This window comes from Zonotrichia leucophrys, chromosome 5 (genome assembly GCF_028769735.1).
Source record: "Zonotrichia leucophrys gambelii isolate GWCS_2022_RI chromosome 5, RI_Zleu_2.0, whole genome shotgun sequence".
Taxonomy (NCBI): Eukaryota; Metazoa; Chordata; class Aves; order Passeriformes; family Passerellidae; genus Zonotrichia; species Zonotrichia leucophrys.
Window position 1 is genome coordinate 57889464 of NC_088175.1, and position 21041 is coordinate 57910504.

At 43.7% G+C, this 21041-nt stretch overlaps 1 protein-coding gene across 4 annotated transcripts in view; it reads left to right on the forward strand.

Annotated features, from left to right (window-relative positions):
• Positions 1-21041, forward strand: part of SLC35F4 (solute carrier family 35 member F4) — a 128512-nt gene that overhangs the window by 88906 nt on the left and 18565 nt on the right. For 2 of the 4 annotated variants that reach the window (XM_064715854.1, XM_064715857.1), the window contains exons 2-3: positions 6305-6493; positions 11072-11369. In XM_064715854.1, the coding sequence (XP_064571924.1) occupies positions 6305-6493; positions 11072-11369 (487 nt within the window). Of the gene's footprint in view, positions 1-5861; positions 5995-6304; positions 6494-11071; positions 11370-21041 lie in introns of those variants that run through there. The other 2 variants (XM_064715852.1, XM_064715853.1) reach the window with 2 other exon arrangements.

The following is a 21041-nucleotide window of genomic DNA, read 5'->3' on the forward strand; positions in this document are numbered from 1 at the left end:
AAAGATCTGGAGTGAGGGCTGTGTACAGACACTGAAGAGATAATTGGCAGAAATTGCTGATGGATGTCACTAGTAAACCACAACAAAATCTACTTTTTCTGCTTTCTGCTCTTGACAATAGTTAATCATAGTACAAGAGAAATGCTGTACGCCATCACTGAGTCATTTGTTTTTCATTAGAATCTGAAAATCTTTTCCCCTAGGATAAAAAAAAAAAGTAAACAAAAAAACCTGTAACCTTCTCATCCCCTTCAAACATGAAAACTTCCAGAACAAGCAAATAATAAATGAACAAGGCATCACTCTGAACAGACATCTGTGCATTACTAATACACAGAGACCACTGCAGTGTTTAAATGGAGAACATTATCTCCAAATGCCTGAGACATGCTAAAAAGAATTTTCTTCACTAAACAAGTAATGCTTATTCCTCAAACCTGTGTAGCACGCTGCCAGCAGAGCATGTGTGCTTGTTTTCTTGATTTTGCTTGGCTTTAGTAAAATGGAATCATGACTTCACATCCCTGGTCAGTTTGTTGGTTGTGAACACATTGAAAGTTGGGAAGTTAGTCAGTGTGTGTGCCCTTTGTTTTATCCTCAGACCCCTGGGCTGGTTGTACTGGTGTGCTGTGGGTTTACACCAGTGCAGTGAAGGGCACAATTTGATTTTACATGCAGTGGCTGGGATAAAATAAGCCATGGACCTAAGTCACTGAGGATTGATGGTGTTGCATACCTTGCTAGCAGCTGTGTGCTAACAATCCAATTAAAGCTGTGGCTAATCCAGCCTGATGAGGTTTTGTTGTAAAATGGACAGAAGCAGCTCTCTTCACCTCTCCCAACAGCAGCACCACTCAACACCCATTCCATGTGCATCCCTGGCTGCAAAACTCACATCACCTTCTCCTTGCTGTGCATCAGTAGGAGCTGAATTTCACTGGGAGAGCTTCCAGCCCTCCCCTGCTCAAGGGAGCTCATGCACAGGCTGTGGGAGCACTGGGGCTGCTGGGGTGTGAGCAGGTCCATCACTGGTATAGGTGCTGTTCCTGCAGGTGCCACTGCAGGGTAAAAGGAACGTTGGCAATTCTTTCTCCTGCAATTCAGCAGGAAGGTTCAGCTGACGTGTTTTCCACGCCACAGCAGACCCACTCCTGCCTCCATCCATCTGTCAAAGCCCAGCAATGTGGCACTGCAATGGAGGCATCCTTTTGTCAGCACGGAGACAATGAGAAATCAGGGGCTGGGATTTTGAGGACACAGTAAAATGAGACTATTTTAATTCTGAACGAGTAAAAGGCAGATTGTAGGTGCCTTGAGTGGCTTTTGGCAAAGCTGCTCTCTCTCCTGACTGTGGTGGTAGCCAGAGGTGAGCAGTGCTCTTCAGGGCTTTGGGAGTATAACACACAGAAATTGTTCAGCTCATTTCCATCACCTATTTAACCATCGATTTCATTGTGTAATCAAATAAAGAGAATGTGTTTTGGCACATCCCATCAAGCCAGATGTTGCTGTCTCTAAATGAGCCAGCACTTTGTGTCAGTAATGCAGTGTCCTGAATGCACAGATGGCTTTTGGAAGGGAATTCAGTTACCTGTTTGAGAGGTTCTAAATTTCCATCAGGGCAGTTGCATAAAAAAGAAAAGAAAAGGACACAATCAATCCTAAGATGATCTGGCCATGGAATTTAGTTCCAAGAGTGCATTTTTGTGTTGTGGTGATTATTTAACTGGCAATCATTTGATGCAGGACGGAGGGAACAGCGCGAAGCTGTGTCAGGGGAGGCTCAGGTTGGATGCTATAAAAGGATCTTCATGGAGAGCGTGGTTGAGAAGTGGTCACAGCACCAAGCCTAAGGAGCTCAAGGAGCATTGGAACAATGCTCTCAGGCATGTGGTGGGTTCCTGTGGCTGCCCTGTGCAAGGCCAGGACTGGGACTCCATGATCCTTGCAGGTCCCTTCCAGCTCAGGATATCCCATGATCTGATTTTAGTAGCAGCTGTGAGACCAGAAACATTGTCCAAATGCAATTGCATGAGTTGGGTTTTATTATTCCAGGTGCTGCTGTCACATGCTAAAGGTGTCAAATACTTGAAGAGAGTTGGGTTTGAGCCTCAGGGTATAATCCTTCTCTCCAAGCCCTCTGGAAAATAGCAAAGGGATTTTTCTAGCCAAGGCAAGGACACATTTTCTCCCTGTGTGGGCTGCATCTGGAGACCTGGACATGAACAGAAAGTTACAAGTCATGGCTTGCATCTTTCAGAGGGGACAGGGAGCTGTGCATTGTGTACAGGTGGTGGTGAAAATGCTTCTGAGGAGCAGCATGTGCTTCTTCTTCCTGGCTTGAGTGGACATAATAACAGCAGCAGATGGAGCCACCTCCTCCCACAGCTGGGACTCAAAATGGTGTTAAAGAACATGTAAAGGCTGGACTTGAGTGATATTAATCACATGGTTTAGGGTAGTCACCTTGCTAAATCAAAGTACACTGGGATGTGTATATAATGATTAATGCAAGATGGGGACAGACTTTGTTAGAGTCATGTGGAAAGCCAAGTGTTCCCCTTGCTGGTTTCTCTTTGGTCTCCATCTGCAGAGAAATGGCCCTATTTCTTAAGTTATAAAGCATCTGCATTTTAAGGGAGAGGAAATAGATTTGCTGAAACAGATTAAGAAACTGAGTAATTGTAAAAAAAGTTACTGTAAAAAAAATTACAATTGCTAAAGTAATTGTAAAAAAATGGGAAAGAGCATGGATTTTTTTTTTAATCCAATAATGAAAAATAATCCATGTGGACTTAATGCATTAAGATGTATTGGATACAACAGTGTGAGGCATTTTCCATTTCTCCCTTTCCTCTTTGGTCAGTCCTATTGGCTTGCTTTGACACTCAGTTACAACCTCCAAGGAACACTTCCAGCAGCAAGATCTGACTGTCTGGCAAGGTTTTTCTTATTTGTTTTTTCCCAATCTCTCCCAGTAGCACGCTCTTAAGATAGCAAATGATGCCCAAAATGTAGTTCTGTTCTCAGCCTGTGATTCATCCCTGCTGAAGCCACAAACCGTGTAAGGAGTCCCACCCCATGTTGGCAGCTCTGCTCAGGGTGGTTGTTCTGGGCCTGGTTGGATGAAGCTTTGAGCACCCTGGTCAGGTGGAAAATGTCCCTATCCAGGGAGGTTGGAACTGGATGATCTTAAGCTCCTTTCCAACCCAGACCATCCTATGATTCTGTTATTCCCTGTATGGAAGTTCAGTGGAAAACGCTGCTCTTGATCCCTTCAAGTTTGGAGGGACTTAGATCCCTGCTCCACAGCTGGGAGTTGTGGCGTGAAACAGAGAACCAGAGTTCCATGAGCTCTTCCTTCCCTTCCCTTCCCTTCCCTTCCCTTCCCTTCCCTTCCCTTCCCTTCCCTTCCCTTCCCTTCCCTTCCCTTCCCTTCCCTTCCCTTCCCTTCCCTTCCCTTCCCTTCCCTTCCCTTCCCTTCCCTTCCCTTCCCTTCCCTTCCCTTCCCTTCCCTTCCCTTCCCTTCCCTTCCCTTCCCTTCCCTTCCCTTCCCTTCCCTTCCCTTCCCTTCCCTTCCCTTCCCTTCCCTTCCCTTCCCTTCCCTTCCCTTCCCTTCCCTCCCCTTCCCCTTTGGGAGGGAAATAGCAGATCCCTGCTCGTTTGGAAAGTGAGCCCAGCATTTATCTCTTCACCTCTCTTATCAACAGGTATCCTGAAAATATGTTCAGATTGAGCAGCATTGGGTGTCCCAGGCTCTCTGGCTGTAACAATGAAATATTGATAAATGGCTGCGCTGTCTGATTGCTTCAGGTCTAAGGGAAGAAGAATTCAGTAAATCAAGCAGTGGCTTTCAGTTTAATGCAATCTCTTGAATTACAGTTTTGGTCTCACCTGCTGGGTTTGTCAATGCACAGGAGAAGATTCATGCCTCTCTGTTGTACCAGATACAAATAACTCAGAGCCCTTTTTGCACGTGAGGAAAAATAGGCTTCCATCAAATTTTGGTTGCATGTCACCTGCTAGACTTCTGCTGAGTATAATGTGAATCTTGTTCTGAAATTAATCTGAATTGAGACATAACACGTGTCTTTCAACATAATGAAATCTCTTTAAATTATGAATATCAAAATGAGGAGTGATGTGGAGCCAGCCAACTCAGTGGCTTCTTCTCCAAGGACAGGCAGCTGACAAACACTTACTGAAAATAAAACCTCTTCAAGTTGTGGACCTGAAAAATCAGAAATGCCTTTTTGAACATTTTGCCCCCAAAGTAGTGATTGGTTTAACCTCATGGAGGCTGGGACTAATAACAAATGAAGGTGTAATTCACAAGAGTAACTTGCAAGATGTTTACTAAATCTTACAAAGTAGGTGATGCTATTCTTGTTTGACCAGTGGGAGAGGTTGCTCTTGGAGTTTGAAATAAGTGGACAAAGTGATGCAGAGAGTTCTGTGGCTGCTAGATCATTATTTTCTCCATTGAAAAGTAACTTTGTGAAGGTGAGGGGCTTTTTAAAGGTCTGAAAACATCCTGGTAGGCTCTAGAAAGCTCTTGAGAAAGTAATGCTCATCAAAAATTGAGGAGAGGCAACACAGTGCTTTGCTTAGCTTGCTTCTCACCATGTAGGTCTGAATTTTTCAAAGTGAGTTTGTGGGTCTGCTGTGGGTTGTTTACTGCATTGATTGGATTTGTAGGACTTTATCATCAGTTGGATTCTAAACTTGGGTGCCCCCCTTGAGTCAGGGTTCCCTCATAATGGACAGAGAAGAAAGGGAAGAGTGTCTTGAGAAAGATCATCTGGAGGAGGTCAGCTCCTGCTTGAGTCACTTTTCTGCTTGGTAGGTAAAAATTGCAGGCTCTAAATAGGCTGAGAGATGATTTTTTTCTTCTGTATAATTCCATATTTCATACATCAGTCTTTATTAGACTTGGTGAATCCAACACACCTCTAAGTCCATGAACCCAGTGGCAAGAGTCCTGTCTTAATTCTTGAGTCTTGGATACAGCCTTGGCTTTGGAATAGACTTTCAAGTAGTAGCTGAGTTTGATGTGTTTTGCTCAAAGTGCACTGGAATGGCTCATGTTGGAACAAAGAATGTTCCACTCTGGGATTTCTGCCACAGTTGTTACACATGTGGCACCTTACACATGGGGTTTGTGTCCATCTTTGTATTCTTTTCAATATGAAGTAGTTGGATTATCATGTTAAATCCTTCCAAGTCACAGCAAGGTCAGTGGCTGCTCTGGGTGTGTGTATCTTCCACAAGTTTAGGTGAGATGGTCACCAGTTGGAGCTGCAAAACAAGCACTGGGTGATCTCAGCTGGCCATGAACACACATTTATATCTGCCAGAATGGCCTGTCATCCTGACTTTCTGCTGGAGAAGAAGATTCTCTTGTGCTGCTCATGTGTTGACCTCTTACAGAGACCTTCAGTAAATTTAGAAGTCCTTGCACAATTGATCACCAGTTACTGATGGATTCCAGCACTGCACTCTTTGCTGTTGATTCCTGATCCTTAATCCAGCCCTTTGAGCTCTTATTAAATATGATGTCCTAATCAATGGAAGATTTCTCATCTGGTAGCACTGGTGTTTCTGGGACCTGGGGCTTCTCTGCCACCTCAAGCTTCTGTCCAGCCTCTGTGTGAAACGTCTCATCTTGGAGTTGTCTGCACATAGCAAAGGAAGAAAAAGCAACTTCTCTGAAGATGTGGAGATTCTGATTTGGTGTTTGTAAATGCTTAAAATCGGCATCTTCAGTCCTGTAGCAGAAGTCTTCATCCAAAAGTCTGCAGTGAGTGACCGTGGCTTCATTCCATACGAGAGTCTCAAGGATCATTCTGGAGGATGGACAGAGGAAGCTCTCCTGTAGGGAGGTTCCCAGCACTGAGGGAAGCAGTGGTTCCCCAGCCCTCCTTCCCATGCTGAGGGGGAATGGTGAGCTCTCCTCTGGCCTGATTCAGTGTCAGTGCTCAGGGAGGGCCCCACGTGAGTACAAATTCCTTTAACTGTGCAGGCCCTGTGGATGGAGCTGTGGGGCTGAGAATACACTGCAGCATGGGGCTCTCATTTCCTCAGGGGGAAGACTGGTTTTCATGCAGCACCTTTTTATCTATAAGGGGGGAGAGAGTTAAGTATTTATTTACTCACTTATTTGCTTTATCCTGAGCAGAGCTGAAACCTGCATTTTCTGCCGTGCGCTTCCTTTTGTGTGCATTTCACTGCCAGCCTGTTTGAAAGCCCCGCGTTCCTCTGGGGACTTCCCAGACAAAACTGATGCAAAACTCTTTCTTCTCAGGTGCCTCACGATCATCTGTCATCCAATGCAAGCCAGGAGGCAACTGCCCCAGCAGACACAGAGGCATGACTAGGCAGCTCTCCCCTCTATCTGTTGCTGAAGATTCTGCTGCTCCCATTCTTGAGCTGCAGAATCGAAGTCCCTCGGGAATCTGTCGGCACAGCAGAGTCGAGAGGCAGAGCAGATCAGGTAGGAACCCACAGCCACACTCCTGGCTCTTCCCTCTGTCTCTGCAGAGGTGGGGCAGGGCCCGAGCATGCTGAGGTTTGGTTTGCCCCGTGCAGGTCCTTCCCGAGCCCGGGGGTGAGCGGGAAGGTCTCGGGACTTCTGCTGGTCAGAGTGACCCCGAGATGTGTTAGAAAATCTCTTTTCCCAGCCTGGCTGTTGAAGAAGGAGTCAGAACTCTTCTGGTGTCATTCTCAAGGTTGTTTATTGTTTCTTATCTATAAAATTCTTTCTCTGGCCTGCCAAGGTTCATTCAGCAGGTCAGACAGAGGCACACTGGCTGCCCTCAGGGCAGTGTTATGTCTTTATACTAAAAACTACGTGTACATTATTTACAATAACTTCTCAATACCTGTCACCTATACTAGACAGTGAGCTTCTACTCTAAACCAGTCCAAAACTGCCAGCATCACAGCAGAAGATGGAGGCCAAGAAGAAGAAGGAGAAAGGCTGGACACACCCAGATTCCTCTAACTTGCCTTCTGAAGCCCCATTCTAAAAACCTCAAAAATCTATTTTTCACCCCGTGACAAACTAATTATTATTCTACTTAGACTTTTGTGGCTTGCAGATCCTCATAGAAGGTTGGTAATTTTTTCCATGGGTCATAATCAAAATCACAGGTGTCTTGGGCTCTGTGCCAAGGTCTCTGAGCCCCTTGGCAGGGGTTTGAGTAATCCAGGGCAGCCAGAGGGATGTCCTGAATTCCAGCAGGAAGGTGGCACGGATGGGAAGAGCAGGCTGGGATTCACAGGTACACGACGTGCATGAGATGCCCAGCACAGCGTGAGGCACAGAAGATCCTCAGAGCTGGTTAACCCCAGCACACAGTTAGGTTTCCAGGGTGGTTGTGTCTCCTCAGCTTCAGCCTGGCCACATGCCAGAACCCTTAGGAGTTCCTTCTCAAAGACAGTGGTGACCTCAGCTCACGCCACGGATGGTCTGATGAAGAGGAAGAGAAGGAGCAGCAGGTGGAAGGATTTCTAGGCAAGACCATCACAGCTCAGATCATCATCAGCTGCTCCTCAGGGCTTCCATCACCCACTTCACTGCAGGAGTTTAGCTCAAATGAACCTGTAGGTGTGGTGAACACTGATCTGTTCACCATGGTGTTCATCCAGCAGCTGCAGGGGTGGGATGGGAGCAGTTACAATGTGCAGCCACAGGCTTGTGCGTCTGCTAAACCACACTGTTGAGGAGGAGAGACTTGAAATGAGTGAAATAATTTAACTGTCCAAGCTTTTTGGAAGGAAATTATTTAATTGCCTGAGTTCTTTGGAAGACTGCCTGTCTAGATACTGTGAGCAAAAAGGGGAGGAAGAAGAGGTTAGATGTCCCTTGCACTCTGGACCTGGGGGAGCTGAACTTTCTCTTGTCACTGGATCTCTGATGGCAGCAGGAGTCACCCATTTCCTCCTTGTGTTGGAAAACAGAGGGATCTCGTGCTCCAGGAGTACTCTCTTGATGGAAAGCCTCAGAAGAGTATTGGAGGTGATCATTGCTGCCAGGAGCTGATGCAGCATCTTGCAGTTAAGATCATAGCTAAGAAATCAGAAGACCAAATCTCATTTTTCCAGATATCAGGCTGAAATAACTGTGCACGGTGGCACTAAGGTACATCCAAAATCAGAATCCATCTTCTCCAAGAAAGAGCTCTAGGCCCCTTGAGTAGTGTCTGGATGTCATACTCTTCTAAACACTTACTTTTCATTTAATAATTTCCCTTTTGATCCTGATCTTCCCATCCTTATCAGAGAAGTCTTAACTAGGACTGATCTAATAGCTAAACAAATACAGAGAATATGACTTTCTAGGGTCTAGTTGCCAAACAGCCAGAAGAGTTCTGATGAAAAGCTGTAGGTTTTGATTTTCCTCATCTCACTCCTCTGAACACTGCAAGCAAAAGGCTCTTCTGTGACCATCTTGTCAGCAAGAACTGCACTGTGGGCCAAGGGACCATGCAGGGCTGTTTCTGCTCACAGCCTTGCACAGTTTGTCATGGCCAGTGCCACCTCCCTGTGTCACCTGCAGTGTGATCTGCATTCTTACCTGTGCTTTCTAGCTTGTTCCTGTGCTCTTCCCAGAATAAGTCTCTTGGTTTGTTCCAATCCCATCCCAATGCAGACCCCAAGGGTTTCTGCTACCTTGCCAGTTGTAAAATGCTGTCTCTCAAACACTTTGGCTGATCAGTTTGTTTTCTCCTCACTATCATTGGGTGTCTAAACACAAGGGCTTGCTCCATGACTTGGAAATCCCTAAACCTCTTTAATAGGAACCGTGTGCCTGCTCACCCTGTGGCTCACTCCCTGTCATTATTTTGAAATCTATTTCTTATCTTGTCCTTTTGGTTCTTTGGCCAGGAAGTAGGTGTGCACATCCCACGGATTTTGAAAGCAGCTGTCAAGCTACTCTGTCACGGGGAATCAATCACAATTTCACTTAAGTTAATTGCAAATATCTGGCCTAGAGTTAAGTGCCTCCAGTGAGTTTAGATGTAGATGGATGTAGATAGATGAGGATGGAATCAGCTCCCCTCTCACCATGCCTTTCCATTATCATTAAATATAAAGGGGCCCCAGACAACATGTTCATCCTGAATACACAGTTATTTGCTAACTGCATCACAAGGGATGAATCCCACTGATTAAAAACTTACAGCAGCTCCCCACTGTGCATTTATTCAGGCTAAAACTTACACAGGTCTTTAAATCCAAGGTAGGTCTTGCAACAAGTGTGTGTTTCTGTGCCTTTCCCTGGCATTCAGACCTGGGACTGTAACACCCAAATCAAATGCTGATGGTGGTGTCATGCATAATGACACCAGTTGCATCATTATTGTGTAATTGGAAAATAGAGAGCATGGCTCAAAGTGCTTTATTCTTCTATCATTGTGTGATTATTTTAAGTGGTAGCTGAAAAAGGACTAATTGCATGGTAGTTTTACTTGGCAGGAAGACCTGCAAGTTGATGCTACTATAATATATTCTTTTTAAGCCATTCTTACTTGCAAATAAACTGTAATTTACCTTTCAATAGACGTCAGTCATTATTAGTACCATCAAAATATCTACTTTCTCTCAGCAGCCAAGGAGAATGCTAAAAGGATGCTTGCCTTTTCAGACCCATGGCTGATTATCCTCTGCATGTTTTTAATAAACCTGTAATTTTATTTAAATTCTTGATTCACCACTAAACAATGGAGCCACTGAATATAGATTATTTTTAGGGAAAAAAACACATCACACAATTACAGCTGCAAAAAGCTCCATATCCTAGTTAGGAAAATTCTTGATTCCAAATCAAGAATAGCAAATGAATAGCACTCCCTGCTATGATAAATCTTTTTTTTATGTGTAATGTTGGTTTACAGTAATAGCTGGGAACCCCAGTTTGACATTTCTTTATGGCTAATGTAGCAAAACCAGTAATATGAAAGGAAATTATACCTGATTTTGAAAGAATTCCTCTGTCACATAAAAGTTGGATATAGGACGGTGTATGCTCTCACTCAGTGCATCTGTAACTTCTCTCAAAACCATATTGTTTCTTCTGTACATCACATCATGTATTAATGTGGCTGATAACTGATGGGAGTAGTTAAGAACATCTTCAGGCCATGATTTTTAGAAGATTTTCCTGTTTCTTCTCCCAGACTGTGATGTGGTCAGACAGGGTGAATGGCTGGAGCTCAGTGTGCCCTGTGAGCTCCCAGGACAGCAGGGTTAGTGCTCCTTGTTTTCAGCTGGGATCTAGGAGAGCAAAGCAGGGATCATGGGCTGCATCTCTGGGAGATCTGTCCTGGAGCAAGGCACCAGTCAGTGAGATTAAATTCTCCCCACTTGTGTTAGGAAATGTGCACATAGACCTGAAAACCACTGAAAAAAACCCAAAACCACCGTGCTGAAATGGGAAATGCCAGCTCTCCTGTTGCTCCTTGATGATGTGCAGAGGTTTGTTTCTAGGCATGCCAAGCTTCACTTTTGTCCAGTTTCCTTTGTTAACTTCAGAAATGTAAGTACACCAACCTGACTGCAAAAAGCCTTTTTCTGCTTGGGTACATAAAGCCAAACTATTTCTTTCCTCCCCGTCCCAGCTTGTAAATAAAAGTGCTTGTGGAATTAAAGTGTTGAGGAATAAGAACTTGGTGCTGTCTCCAGACCTGCAGGCCCAGAGAGCTCTTCTGTTGCACACATGCACAGTGATTTGCCTCTGTAACATTTTATTCTGGAGGTTTGATGGCAGGGGGAATGAAGGGCTGATAAAGCAAATAGTGACAACAGCTTATTTGTAATGCTGTTACCTCAGCCCTCACTGTTGTGTTTGTGTTTGGTTCTGCCTCCTTGAAGTGACAGAGTTGATATTATTAAAACACTTCTGTGCAGGATTTCAGTATTTATGGGACATAGAGGAGTTACAGGGAGAAGGCAAGGGATGATTTGTGACTTGCACCAGAATGGGAGGTTTTGCCAAGAATTATTTCAAATGCATTCATTACATGTACAACTCTTTTTCTATTCTTCCTTTTTTTTTTTTCTCTTTCAGGAGAAGAAGGAACACAAACGCACACAGAGAGCAGCAGCCAAGAAGCTGAAGGACAGACACGATGCCAGTCCTGCACATCCACATTTCTCAAGCTAATCTGGAGATTCCTGATCATTTTGTCCGTCTCTTCCTCCTGGGTTGGGACCACACAGTTTGTCAAAATCACTTTTGAGACCTTTGACTGTCCCTTTTTCATGACTTGGTTCTCAACAAACTGGAACATTATGATTTTTCCCATTTATTATTCCGGGCACCTTGCAACTGCACAGGAAAAGCAGTCTCCAATCAAAAAATTCAGGTAGGCTTCATCGTGGCAGTATCCCTTTAAAAACACTAATTCCTGAGGGCTGAGATCACTGCTGTGCTCAGTTCCACCCCTGGTGTCAGAATAAAGGTCATGCTGCAGAAAACCTCATTCATAAATAGCTCACAGGAGGCTGACAGATGAGTGATGTGTGCTGAATAAACGGGAACTTGATTGTTAAAGGGCTTTTTTAATGAGTTGAAAAGGTCAATAATCTGCTTATAATCTTGCTGTTATGTTGTCTAATATCTCTATATTTTGTGTTCTTGCCTGGATCAGGTGAATCTATCCTGGTCCATTTATGATAGAATAGCAGTGTTGGGTGCAACCAAACCAGCTCCTGCCTGGGAAGAAAGATGCTTGGAGCTGAGGAGGTGATTTCCATGTGGAAGACCATGGCTTGCTCTCTGTGCTGAGCAAGTACAGCAGGATGGAAATTGCCATTTTGTGACCATGTTCACAGGGGTTTTCGGACAGGGGAAGAGACGAGGATCTGACTCCACGTTGAAGGCTTGATTTATTATTTTATGATATATATTACATTAAAACTATACTAAAATAATAGAAGAAAGGATTTCATCAGAAGGCTGGCTAAGAATAGAATAGGAAAGAATGATAACAAAGGTTTGTGGCTTGGACAGAAAGTCTGAGCCAGCTGACTGTGATTGGCCATTAATTAGAAACATCCATCATGGCCCAGTCACAGATGCACCTGTTGCATTCCACAGCAGCAGATAATCTGTGTTTACATGTTGTTCCTGAGGCCTCCCAGCTTCTCAGGAGGAAAAATCCTAAGGAAAAGATTTTTCATAAAAGATGTCTGCAACACCCTTTCCTCCTGCTGGAAATGTATAAATCCCCTTTCAGTAGCCCCTGAGAAGTCAGAGAAATCCAGTGTTAAGGGGGAACCCAAAGAAATCATCCAGTCCAACCACCAGTGCTGCTGCTTATCTTCACCTTAGGCAGTTCTGAGGAAAACCACATCTAATCTGTCTGCAGGGCTTGGAGGTGCCTCACATTCTGTGACAATTGATTTCCCAGCTCCTCCTCCACTTCTGTTATTCCACTGATCTGACAGTGGCATGGGAGCTGCTTTAAAGGACAGGACAAAACTCACCAAGAGACACCACACCTTGCCCAGGGAAGGAAGAGATTCACGGGGTCATTCTGGGCTAGGATCCAATTCTGTTCTTCCAGTGCAGGCTGGCTTGGAAATGAACCTGCCTGATCCAGCAGAATTGTCTGTTCCAGCAGGAATTACCCAGTGTGGGGCCCATCCCTGGCTCCTGCTGTCCCTGAGCACACAGGGAATCCCATTTGTGACTGTCTGGCTGCAGTGCACAGGTCCAAACTCTTCCCTCAGCTGCTTTTTGCCAGGATCTGGGAATGTAATTTGGCCCTAAATTATCATTTCTGTCAAATCAGTGTGACTGAAATTGAACAGTTGCACTTAATTAAGTGCTTCTCTGCAAACCCTGGTGCTTTGTCTGTTAATGAAGCTTCATTCAGATTTCTGCTGGAGTGTTTGTGAGAACATGAGCAGTGTCAGCTTGGCTCCTGCATGTAGGGTGAAGTAATAACAATTGCACAGCAGATGAGGAGGAAGGTGAGGAGAAATATCCCTGCAGATAAATCCCTTGGAGTTGGTTCTTGAATATATCTCTATCAGAGCAGCATTTTGGAGCAATGCATAAAAAAATTCCTGTGCTTAAATAATTTATATATTTATATATTTTTATATTTATATATATATTTCCCCAGCTGTTATAAATTGAGCTTTTAAAGTTGAGGACAGTGTCTTAAATGCCACAGGAATTTCTGCAGTGGGTCAGTGAATGTGTGGACTCAGGAATAGTGTTAGAGTAATGGGAACTTCCCAGAGTATTTTTATTCCAGATATGTCAGGAACTCACATCCCAAAGAAGTAGCTGCTGGTAAATAATGATTTCATCAGGGAGAACAACTTGGTCTGTCCTGTGTTACAACTTGACTGTCCAAATTCTTACAAATTGGATAAGGGATGGGCATCTCCTCAGGATAAGCTCTCCATTTTTTGGTGACTTAAAGGATTGAAAATCTGTAGGTTTAACTTGTAGACAGATTGAATTTGGAAAGGATCTTTAGAGGTCATTTCACCAGCCTCAGAACAGGGGTGTTTTCAAATCTGCATTAATTGTTTGTGTATTTTCTTGATTTGCATTCTTGATATTCCTGTTACAAGGCTTTTTATTACATTTTGTAAGATTTCTTGCTGCTTCATTTCCCTGTTTTATTCCTGTGCAGTAGCTAATTCTTGTCAATAAACCCATTTGCAGCAGTTCCAGGCTTTGCTTGCAGACCAGAGGTGATTTATCTTTATGTTTCTGGAGGATGTAGTTACTCTCCAGGAGCTTTAAAGACAATCAGGCATTTTGTCCAGCAGATATTCCCAGTGGATCTGAACAAACAATATCTGTGACATCTTGGCAGAGATCAGTGATCCTGGAAGTGACTTGCAGAATGCTGCCCCAGGCTGGCAAAGCTGCAGAGAGCCACTGCTCCTTTAATAAATCCCACTTGGAACGACAGGAGTCTCAATCCTCAGCTTTAGATTGGCTTTCTGGAAAGTTTAGGCTGCTCAGTACCTAAAGGAGCTGCAAGAGAGATGGATTTCTGACAAGGACGTGGAAGGGGAATGGCTTCAGACTGAGAGAGGGCAGGTTTAAATTAAATATTGAAAATAAATTCTTGACTGTGAGGGTGTGAGGCCCTGGCACAGGGTGCCCAGAGAAGCTGTGGCTCCCCCTGGATCCCTGGAAGTATTCCAGGCCAGGCTGGATGGGCCTGGGACAAACCTGGGATAGTGGAAACTGTCCCTGCCCATGGCAGAGGGTTGGAACTGGATGGGCTTTAAGGTCTCTTCCAACCCAAACCACTCTAGCATTCTATTATAATATTTCAGATTACAAATTGTGGCTTTCTTTACCTTAGAGATTCAATCTTGTGGTGTGAGAAAATAACTCATGGTTATGAACTTGCTGCTGCATTTAGGTGAAGTGTCTTGGTTGTCTTGAGGCACAAGACAGCTCTTGGTATCCCCTCAGTATTGTAAATAAAAGCTGTGTGCCTCATAAAGAGCTTGAAGCTCCTTGCATTAGTGCTGGATAAGGTGATATGAAGTTCAGGAAGCCCAGGGATAGGAAATTTAACCCTGCCATTATTTACCACAGCAGAAGACACTGCACAGACTCAGCTTAGGAGCCTGATGCAGTTGTGCTGTGGAATTGGTGGGTGACATTGTTTTGCGGAGAAAAGAAGAAACCTCACAACTTGTAAAAGTTGTAAAGCCCGGTATGCTTTATTACGACGCGCGCCGGACGCAAGACTCCCCAAAAGGGCATGCGTACTCCTGAAGATTTCAGACCTCCTTTTATCTCCCTTCCAAATGCATATGCATACAGTTTCACAATAAGTTCATACATATTCATCTTGCATGACACTTAGCACTAATTCTTCTTTATCGGAGGAATTCCTAGGTCGGGGGCAGATTGACCTCGTGGTTTTTCTGTTTTTCTTTCTCTGTCTCCTCGCTGTCTCTGGAACGCGGCCTCTCCTTCAGCTTTAGCTCCACAGACTCTTTACTTCTCCTAGACACTTTACCTAGTTCAGGATGGATATTCTGTCTCATTCCCCCCTTTCCTAGGAAATAAGTAAATTCTTTTACTTAAGGAAAATTTCCACGACAATAAGTGTCTTTTAGCGCTTTACCATGTACATTTGACAAAGAGGTTAGTACAGCTATTCGTTGTAGCATTCTCCAGTTCTAAATTAACAATGTAATAGATAATTTTAAGCTTATCCCAACTAATATTAGTAAAACTAGAATAGGGTGGCACAACTTATCAAAGATTCTATTTGCAGTTGGTGATCACCCAAAGATCACATCTCACCAGTGATTATCCGTATTTTATTCTTTGTAGAACTCTGGTTATTTCTTTTGTACCATGTTGGACAGTAATTAAGGTTTTCTTTCCACTTTCTCGGATTTCTTTCAAGACTTCTAATAGGTCTTGGTGCTTAATTAATTGTTTTACCAATGTAAGGTTCACCCCGATAGGGGTAGGTGGTAGTCTGTGATACATTGTGTAATTGGCTGTAATCAGCTGGTGGGATGTTACTGGTACCAAATACAAAAAATCACACCCAATAATCTTAACAAAATTACAAATACAAATACAGAGATTAGAATGGTTTCTACTAGACAGAATAACATCATTGCTATTAATTTGTACAGCAGTACAAGCAGTTCTCAAACATACACTTTTTTCCAGTATATACGAGTACAGTTTTCTGGTCAGTGACTGGATGAATTTCAAAGTGACAAATACTCTGTTCAGTGTCTAAACACATCTTGGGCATTAGCAGTATTGCTTTCACAAATGAATCTCATTTGTTCTCTAGTAATGCAGGATTCTAAGTTTACTACCTGCCACTTTTCATTCATCTTTTTGTGCCCACACTCTATGTTCTGAAGGATAGAGTGTTGTTTCTTTATGGTTTAATCTTAGGGCAATGATGGGATGGATAACATAAACAGTGGCATTACATATGGTAAGCACAAAGGCAGTGGCCACATTAGAAATAGGATCATAGGTGAAATTCACCATAATCCACCAGGATTAAAACTTCCTTTCAAAATCAATTGCATTATCCCATTCAATTTTCTGAATTTCAGCTGGAAATTTACCTTCACCCCTTTCCTATATGATCAGAGCTGCTGTTGCTTGTATCCATAACTGTGCTTGTATACAACTGAAAGCTAAAGACACATTATCTTGAACTATACTAAGTGCTTCTACTATCAATTTGTGGTCTTGGTCCCCGGCCTGTTCATACTTCTTTACTTTGGCAGTACTTTTGAAATCTGTCACTGGCTAGTTCCTAATGCCAGTAGAGATTACTATAAAGGCTGCTTCAATTTTGTTAGGCTACCTGCTGCAGCAGCCAGTTTATTCATCAGTATTTCTGAATCAATTCTATTTAAAACTCCTAATCTTGTCCCTAATATGCCAGTTAGATGTTTGTTATGGGGAACAGGAACTGCTTTCTGTCCATGATCATCCCTCCCTGCCAGAGGGATGTGCTGGGCTCCTACTACAAATTCAGACACACTTCACAAGTGTATCTGACAGAGGTTTAGGTCATACTTGAGACAGATGTTTGTTCTGAAATGTAGAGACTTCAGGGAATCTTAACTTCTCTCTCTCCCTCCAAAGCACCTGATTTCCCAGATGTGTGGCAAGCAGGAATGTCTCTCCTGGTCACCCACCTTGCCCTTAGCTAAGATCAAGCTGTGGACTGTGTTCAGGGCAGAAGATAATGGAGGGGAAATCTTGAGAGAAAAGCCTAAATTCATTGCAGTGCCTCAGAAGAAACTGGGATCAGGTTTCTGCTATTTGAAACACTCAGCACAAAAGTGATGCTCAAAATCCTACAGCCTGCTGCTGAGCTCTGAGGGGGTCTCTCTCTCTCTACCTCTTTTAAGCAGAATCCAACCACCTCAGACTGGGACAATCACTGATCCAAATCTCAGTAGGAAAAGGGATAGCTATAAGTAAGGAAAATCACCTTATAAGGCCCCGCTGTGGTAAAAAGTGCAGTGTCCACTTTGAATTCAAATGAAAATCTGACAGTAACTTGAGCTCAAAGGCAGGTCACTTCTACAGGCTGTGTCAGGGTGAAATTACACCAACAGTCTGATTCACTTAGGTCATCACAGACTTCCTGGTGCTCATATACACCAGGGGAGGTTCAGACACTAATTACATCTGGTCTCTCATAAGCCATCCTATTGATGACTAAGCACTTTACTTTGATTTCTTCTCTTCAGATTCCTTGAAGTGTTTACAGCTCCTGTTCTTGCTATTTTTACTGCTCACATACTTGATTCTCGTGGATTACTACAGTAGATATGTTTAATATAAACCTTCTTTATCTCAAAAGGTTTTCCTATGGATCCAGTATACTGATTAAATGCCAGGGACCAAGGCCATTCAGCATTGCTTTGGGTAGAGGTACTCTCTAGTTCTAAAACTTCAGTTATAATTCCATACAAAACAATTCTGTACACTAAAGTATGAGCTACTCCCGACCGCAATATACTCATTTTGCCCGAATAAGTTTTAGTCTCAGTTCATTGTCTCCTGGTGTCACTCCTGAAGGGGCTTCTGGGCCTTCTTCACCCGAGAGTGATGGATCCAGCATTCTGCTCCTTGATTTTGATTGCAGTGAAGGTGGTGAGAGGTACTTGCAGTGGTCTCTCCCACTGTGGTTCCGAAGTCTTCTCTGTAAGAGACTTAACATATACATCAACCCCAGGCTATCCAACTCCCTGCTCCGAGTTCCAGCCACAAGTTTCTCAATTACTCTGAGCTGTTTGCTTAATGCCACCATGTAAGTGGACATTCTGGACATTCCCCTTGTATTCTATTGTCTTCTATAAGGCATTCCAAAAGGATTCAGCATTCCTTTAGCTCAAAAGGTTTAGTTTGAATTTGCAATAGTGCTAGTGGAAGAGCTTCTTGCCCCAGTCTTACGATTTGCTGCTTAATCAAATGATTCATTCTCTCCCCCTGGCCGCTTGATTGGGGGCAGTATGGGGTGTGAAGTTCTTAATCTATGCCCAGATGGCTACTAATCTGTTGCACTATTTTGGAAATGAAAGGTGATTCTTTATCTGAGGATATTGTGGCTGGAACTCTGAAGCGTGGTATTATCTCTTGTAAAAATGATCTGGTCACCTCTTGAGCTTTGACAGTTCTGGTGGGGAATGTTTCTGGCCACCCTGAAAATGTATCTATTAATACCAGTAAATACTGATACCCCCCTTTCCTTGGGAGTTCTGAAAAGTTGATTTGCCACTGCTATACAGGCCCATGGCCTCTCCCAGTCTGACCAAGTTTTGGCCCGGGGGTATTTTGAGGTTAGTCTGGAGGCAAGGATCACATTATCAGCTCACCTGAGTGATAGTGGCATATAGATTCCTGACAATGATACAACAGTCCTTTCAATCAGATGTGTGTTCTAGAAAGCCTGTGGGAATTACTACTTCAAAGTCAACACTTCATTCCAGTGCACTCTGTATCACTCGCAGCCTCGGTCATTTTGAGAAAGGAGCCACACTCTATAAAAGGCTTTAAGTAATTAGGCCCTAGTGTGTTTTCTAGTGCCCTTCCTTCACTAGTAACCACGAAAATGGGAGGGGATTACTAGCTCTCTTTCAATGGTAGCCCACCCCTTGCAGTTGTACGTCTCTTTTGATTAGTATTATTGTATTATGGCTTACCTTCGAGGAAAATCTGTACCTCACCCTTTGCTGCTTTCTTTGCCTCTCCATCCGCCAGCTCATTTCTTTCCTCCAATTTTAAGCTCACTGTCTGGTGTGCCTTAATATGCTTTTTCAGGTAGCCGAACTGCTTCCAGCAGCTGGACTGTCTCTTCTTTTCCTGTGAGGTCAGCAGTCCCCTCTCCTTCCAGATGGCTCCCTCTCTGCAGGTAGTCACTGTGAACTTTGCAATGTCGCTTTCTTGTCAGTGAACCAGGTCTCTGCATCGTCCGGAGGAGTGTCCTTTAAGTCTGGGCGGCTGGAGTAGGTAGCTTCAGTGGTCTCTAGGCAATCATGGTGTACTGCTTCTCCTTGATTCCACTGAGAAAAGAAGCTGGGTTGACAATATTAGTCACCACTATCTCTCCATCATCTTGCTCTACCATGATGGCCTGGTATTTCAGAAACCTCTCTGGTGAAAAGCCAGTGGCCACCCTTTACTTCCAGTACTGCAGACACTGTGTGGGACACTAGCACAGTCATTTTTGTCCCAGGATAAACTTGTGTGCCTCTTGAATGTTCAGCACAACTGCTGCTACAGCTCTGAGGCAACCTGGCTATCCTTTGGCTGTTGCATCTAGTTGCTTAGAGAGGTAAGCAACTGCCCTCCGGTATGGACCCAAGTCCTGAGCCAATATTCCCAGAGCAATTCCTTGCATGGAAAAATAGAAAGAATGCTTTACTTACATCTGGAAGTTTCAAAGCTGGAGCCGACATGAGGGGACTCTCTAGCTGGCGAAAGGCCCGTGTGGTGTCTCTTGTCCACTGGAGATCTCAGTTCCCATTGGCAATAAGAGCATAGAGGGTCTGGAGAACAGTCCACAATTATGAACCCACAGCTGGCACTACACTGCCATGCCTAAGAAGGTTTGGAGTTCTTTCGTTGTCTGGGGTTCAGGGTTTGGCATAGGGCTTCCCTGCCTTAAAGTCTGCTGCTCAGCACTCACTTCTTACTCCAGGTAGATTACCTTCTGTTTCACTACCTGTGCCTTTTTCTTTGAGACTCTGCGTCCTTGGAGTCCTAGGAAATTCAAAAGGCTTACCGTCCAGGCTTCTCTTGCTTCCCTCGTCCGAGTGGCTACTAGAAGACCATCTATGTACTGCAACAGCCTCCTTTCCTCTTGTGGAGCTTCCTGGGACTCTGGGTCCTTGCAAGCTGTTCTCCAATCGGAGTGGAGAATTTTGAAGCCTTCAGGCACATGGACTGTGTGAGCTTGTGTTTGAATGCAAAAATGTTCTGGCTGGCTTCATGGATAGGGAGGCAAAAGAAGGCATCTCTTAGACCTAAAACAGTGAACCAGGTTAGCTCAGGTGTTAAACAAGTTAGTAAGGTCTATGGATTTGCTACCACAGGGTACAAATTCTGTGTTATCTTATTGACAGCCCTTAATCCAGTACTACCAGTTATTGGACTGATTCTTTCCTTACCTTCCTTTTGAGGGTACTACTCAGTTCTCACTGGTTGTGTTCTTTCATTAAGCTTGATGGGGGAGCATCCCATGGGGGAGCATCTTTCACTCTCCCTGGTGCAGCAGAGGCCCATACTCTTGAAAACACTTATTTACTTATTCTAATATCTCCTTACTAATGTCTTTCTTAATTTCAGTGTCTGTTAATATTAAGCCTAACATCTTTATATTATTTGCCTCCAGAGTAACTTTTCTCATTTGAGAATGTTTAGCAAATTGAGCGAATTGTACAAAAGCTTTTAGGTACACATAGTACACATGTTACTTTAAAGGTTTGCAAAACTATGCCTTTTCAGACTGGCCAGTTGTTCATTCCTCACACTACAACATAAACATTCTCCACAGGTACTAAAGCTTTATTTAAAACTGAACACATGACTCTTGTGCTGACAAAAATTCTTCCCTTTTGGGAAGGTTACCTTTACCCCTCTTCCCTTACCTTGGGAGGAAGCCTTTACAAATCATATGTACTCATTTTGCGAACTGTGATTGCTTCGCATTTCAGCGTGATAACCCTTGCCTGATTTCATACGTTGCTATCTTATGCTGCATGCTGAACAACATGTTTGATTTGCTTTCTCTTTGCCTTGTTTTCCTTTTCAGGGGCCAAGACCAGAGAGCAGTCTGATCTCACAGTCTCTTTGTCATTCTGGGTGATTTCTTAAAACAAAAGACATTTCAGCATACAAAAACTATCCCATTTATCTTCCTATTATAAAACAGTACTAACAGCAATGAAGCACTATAAATCTTTTTATTTTCTGAGCTGCTCTTACTGGCAACCTCCTCCCAATGAGCCCCTCCCAAAAGGGGCTAATTTAGGAACCTGTTTGC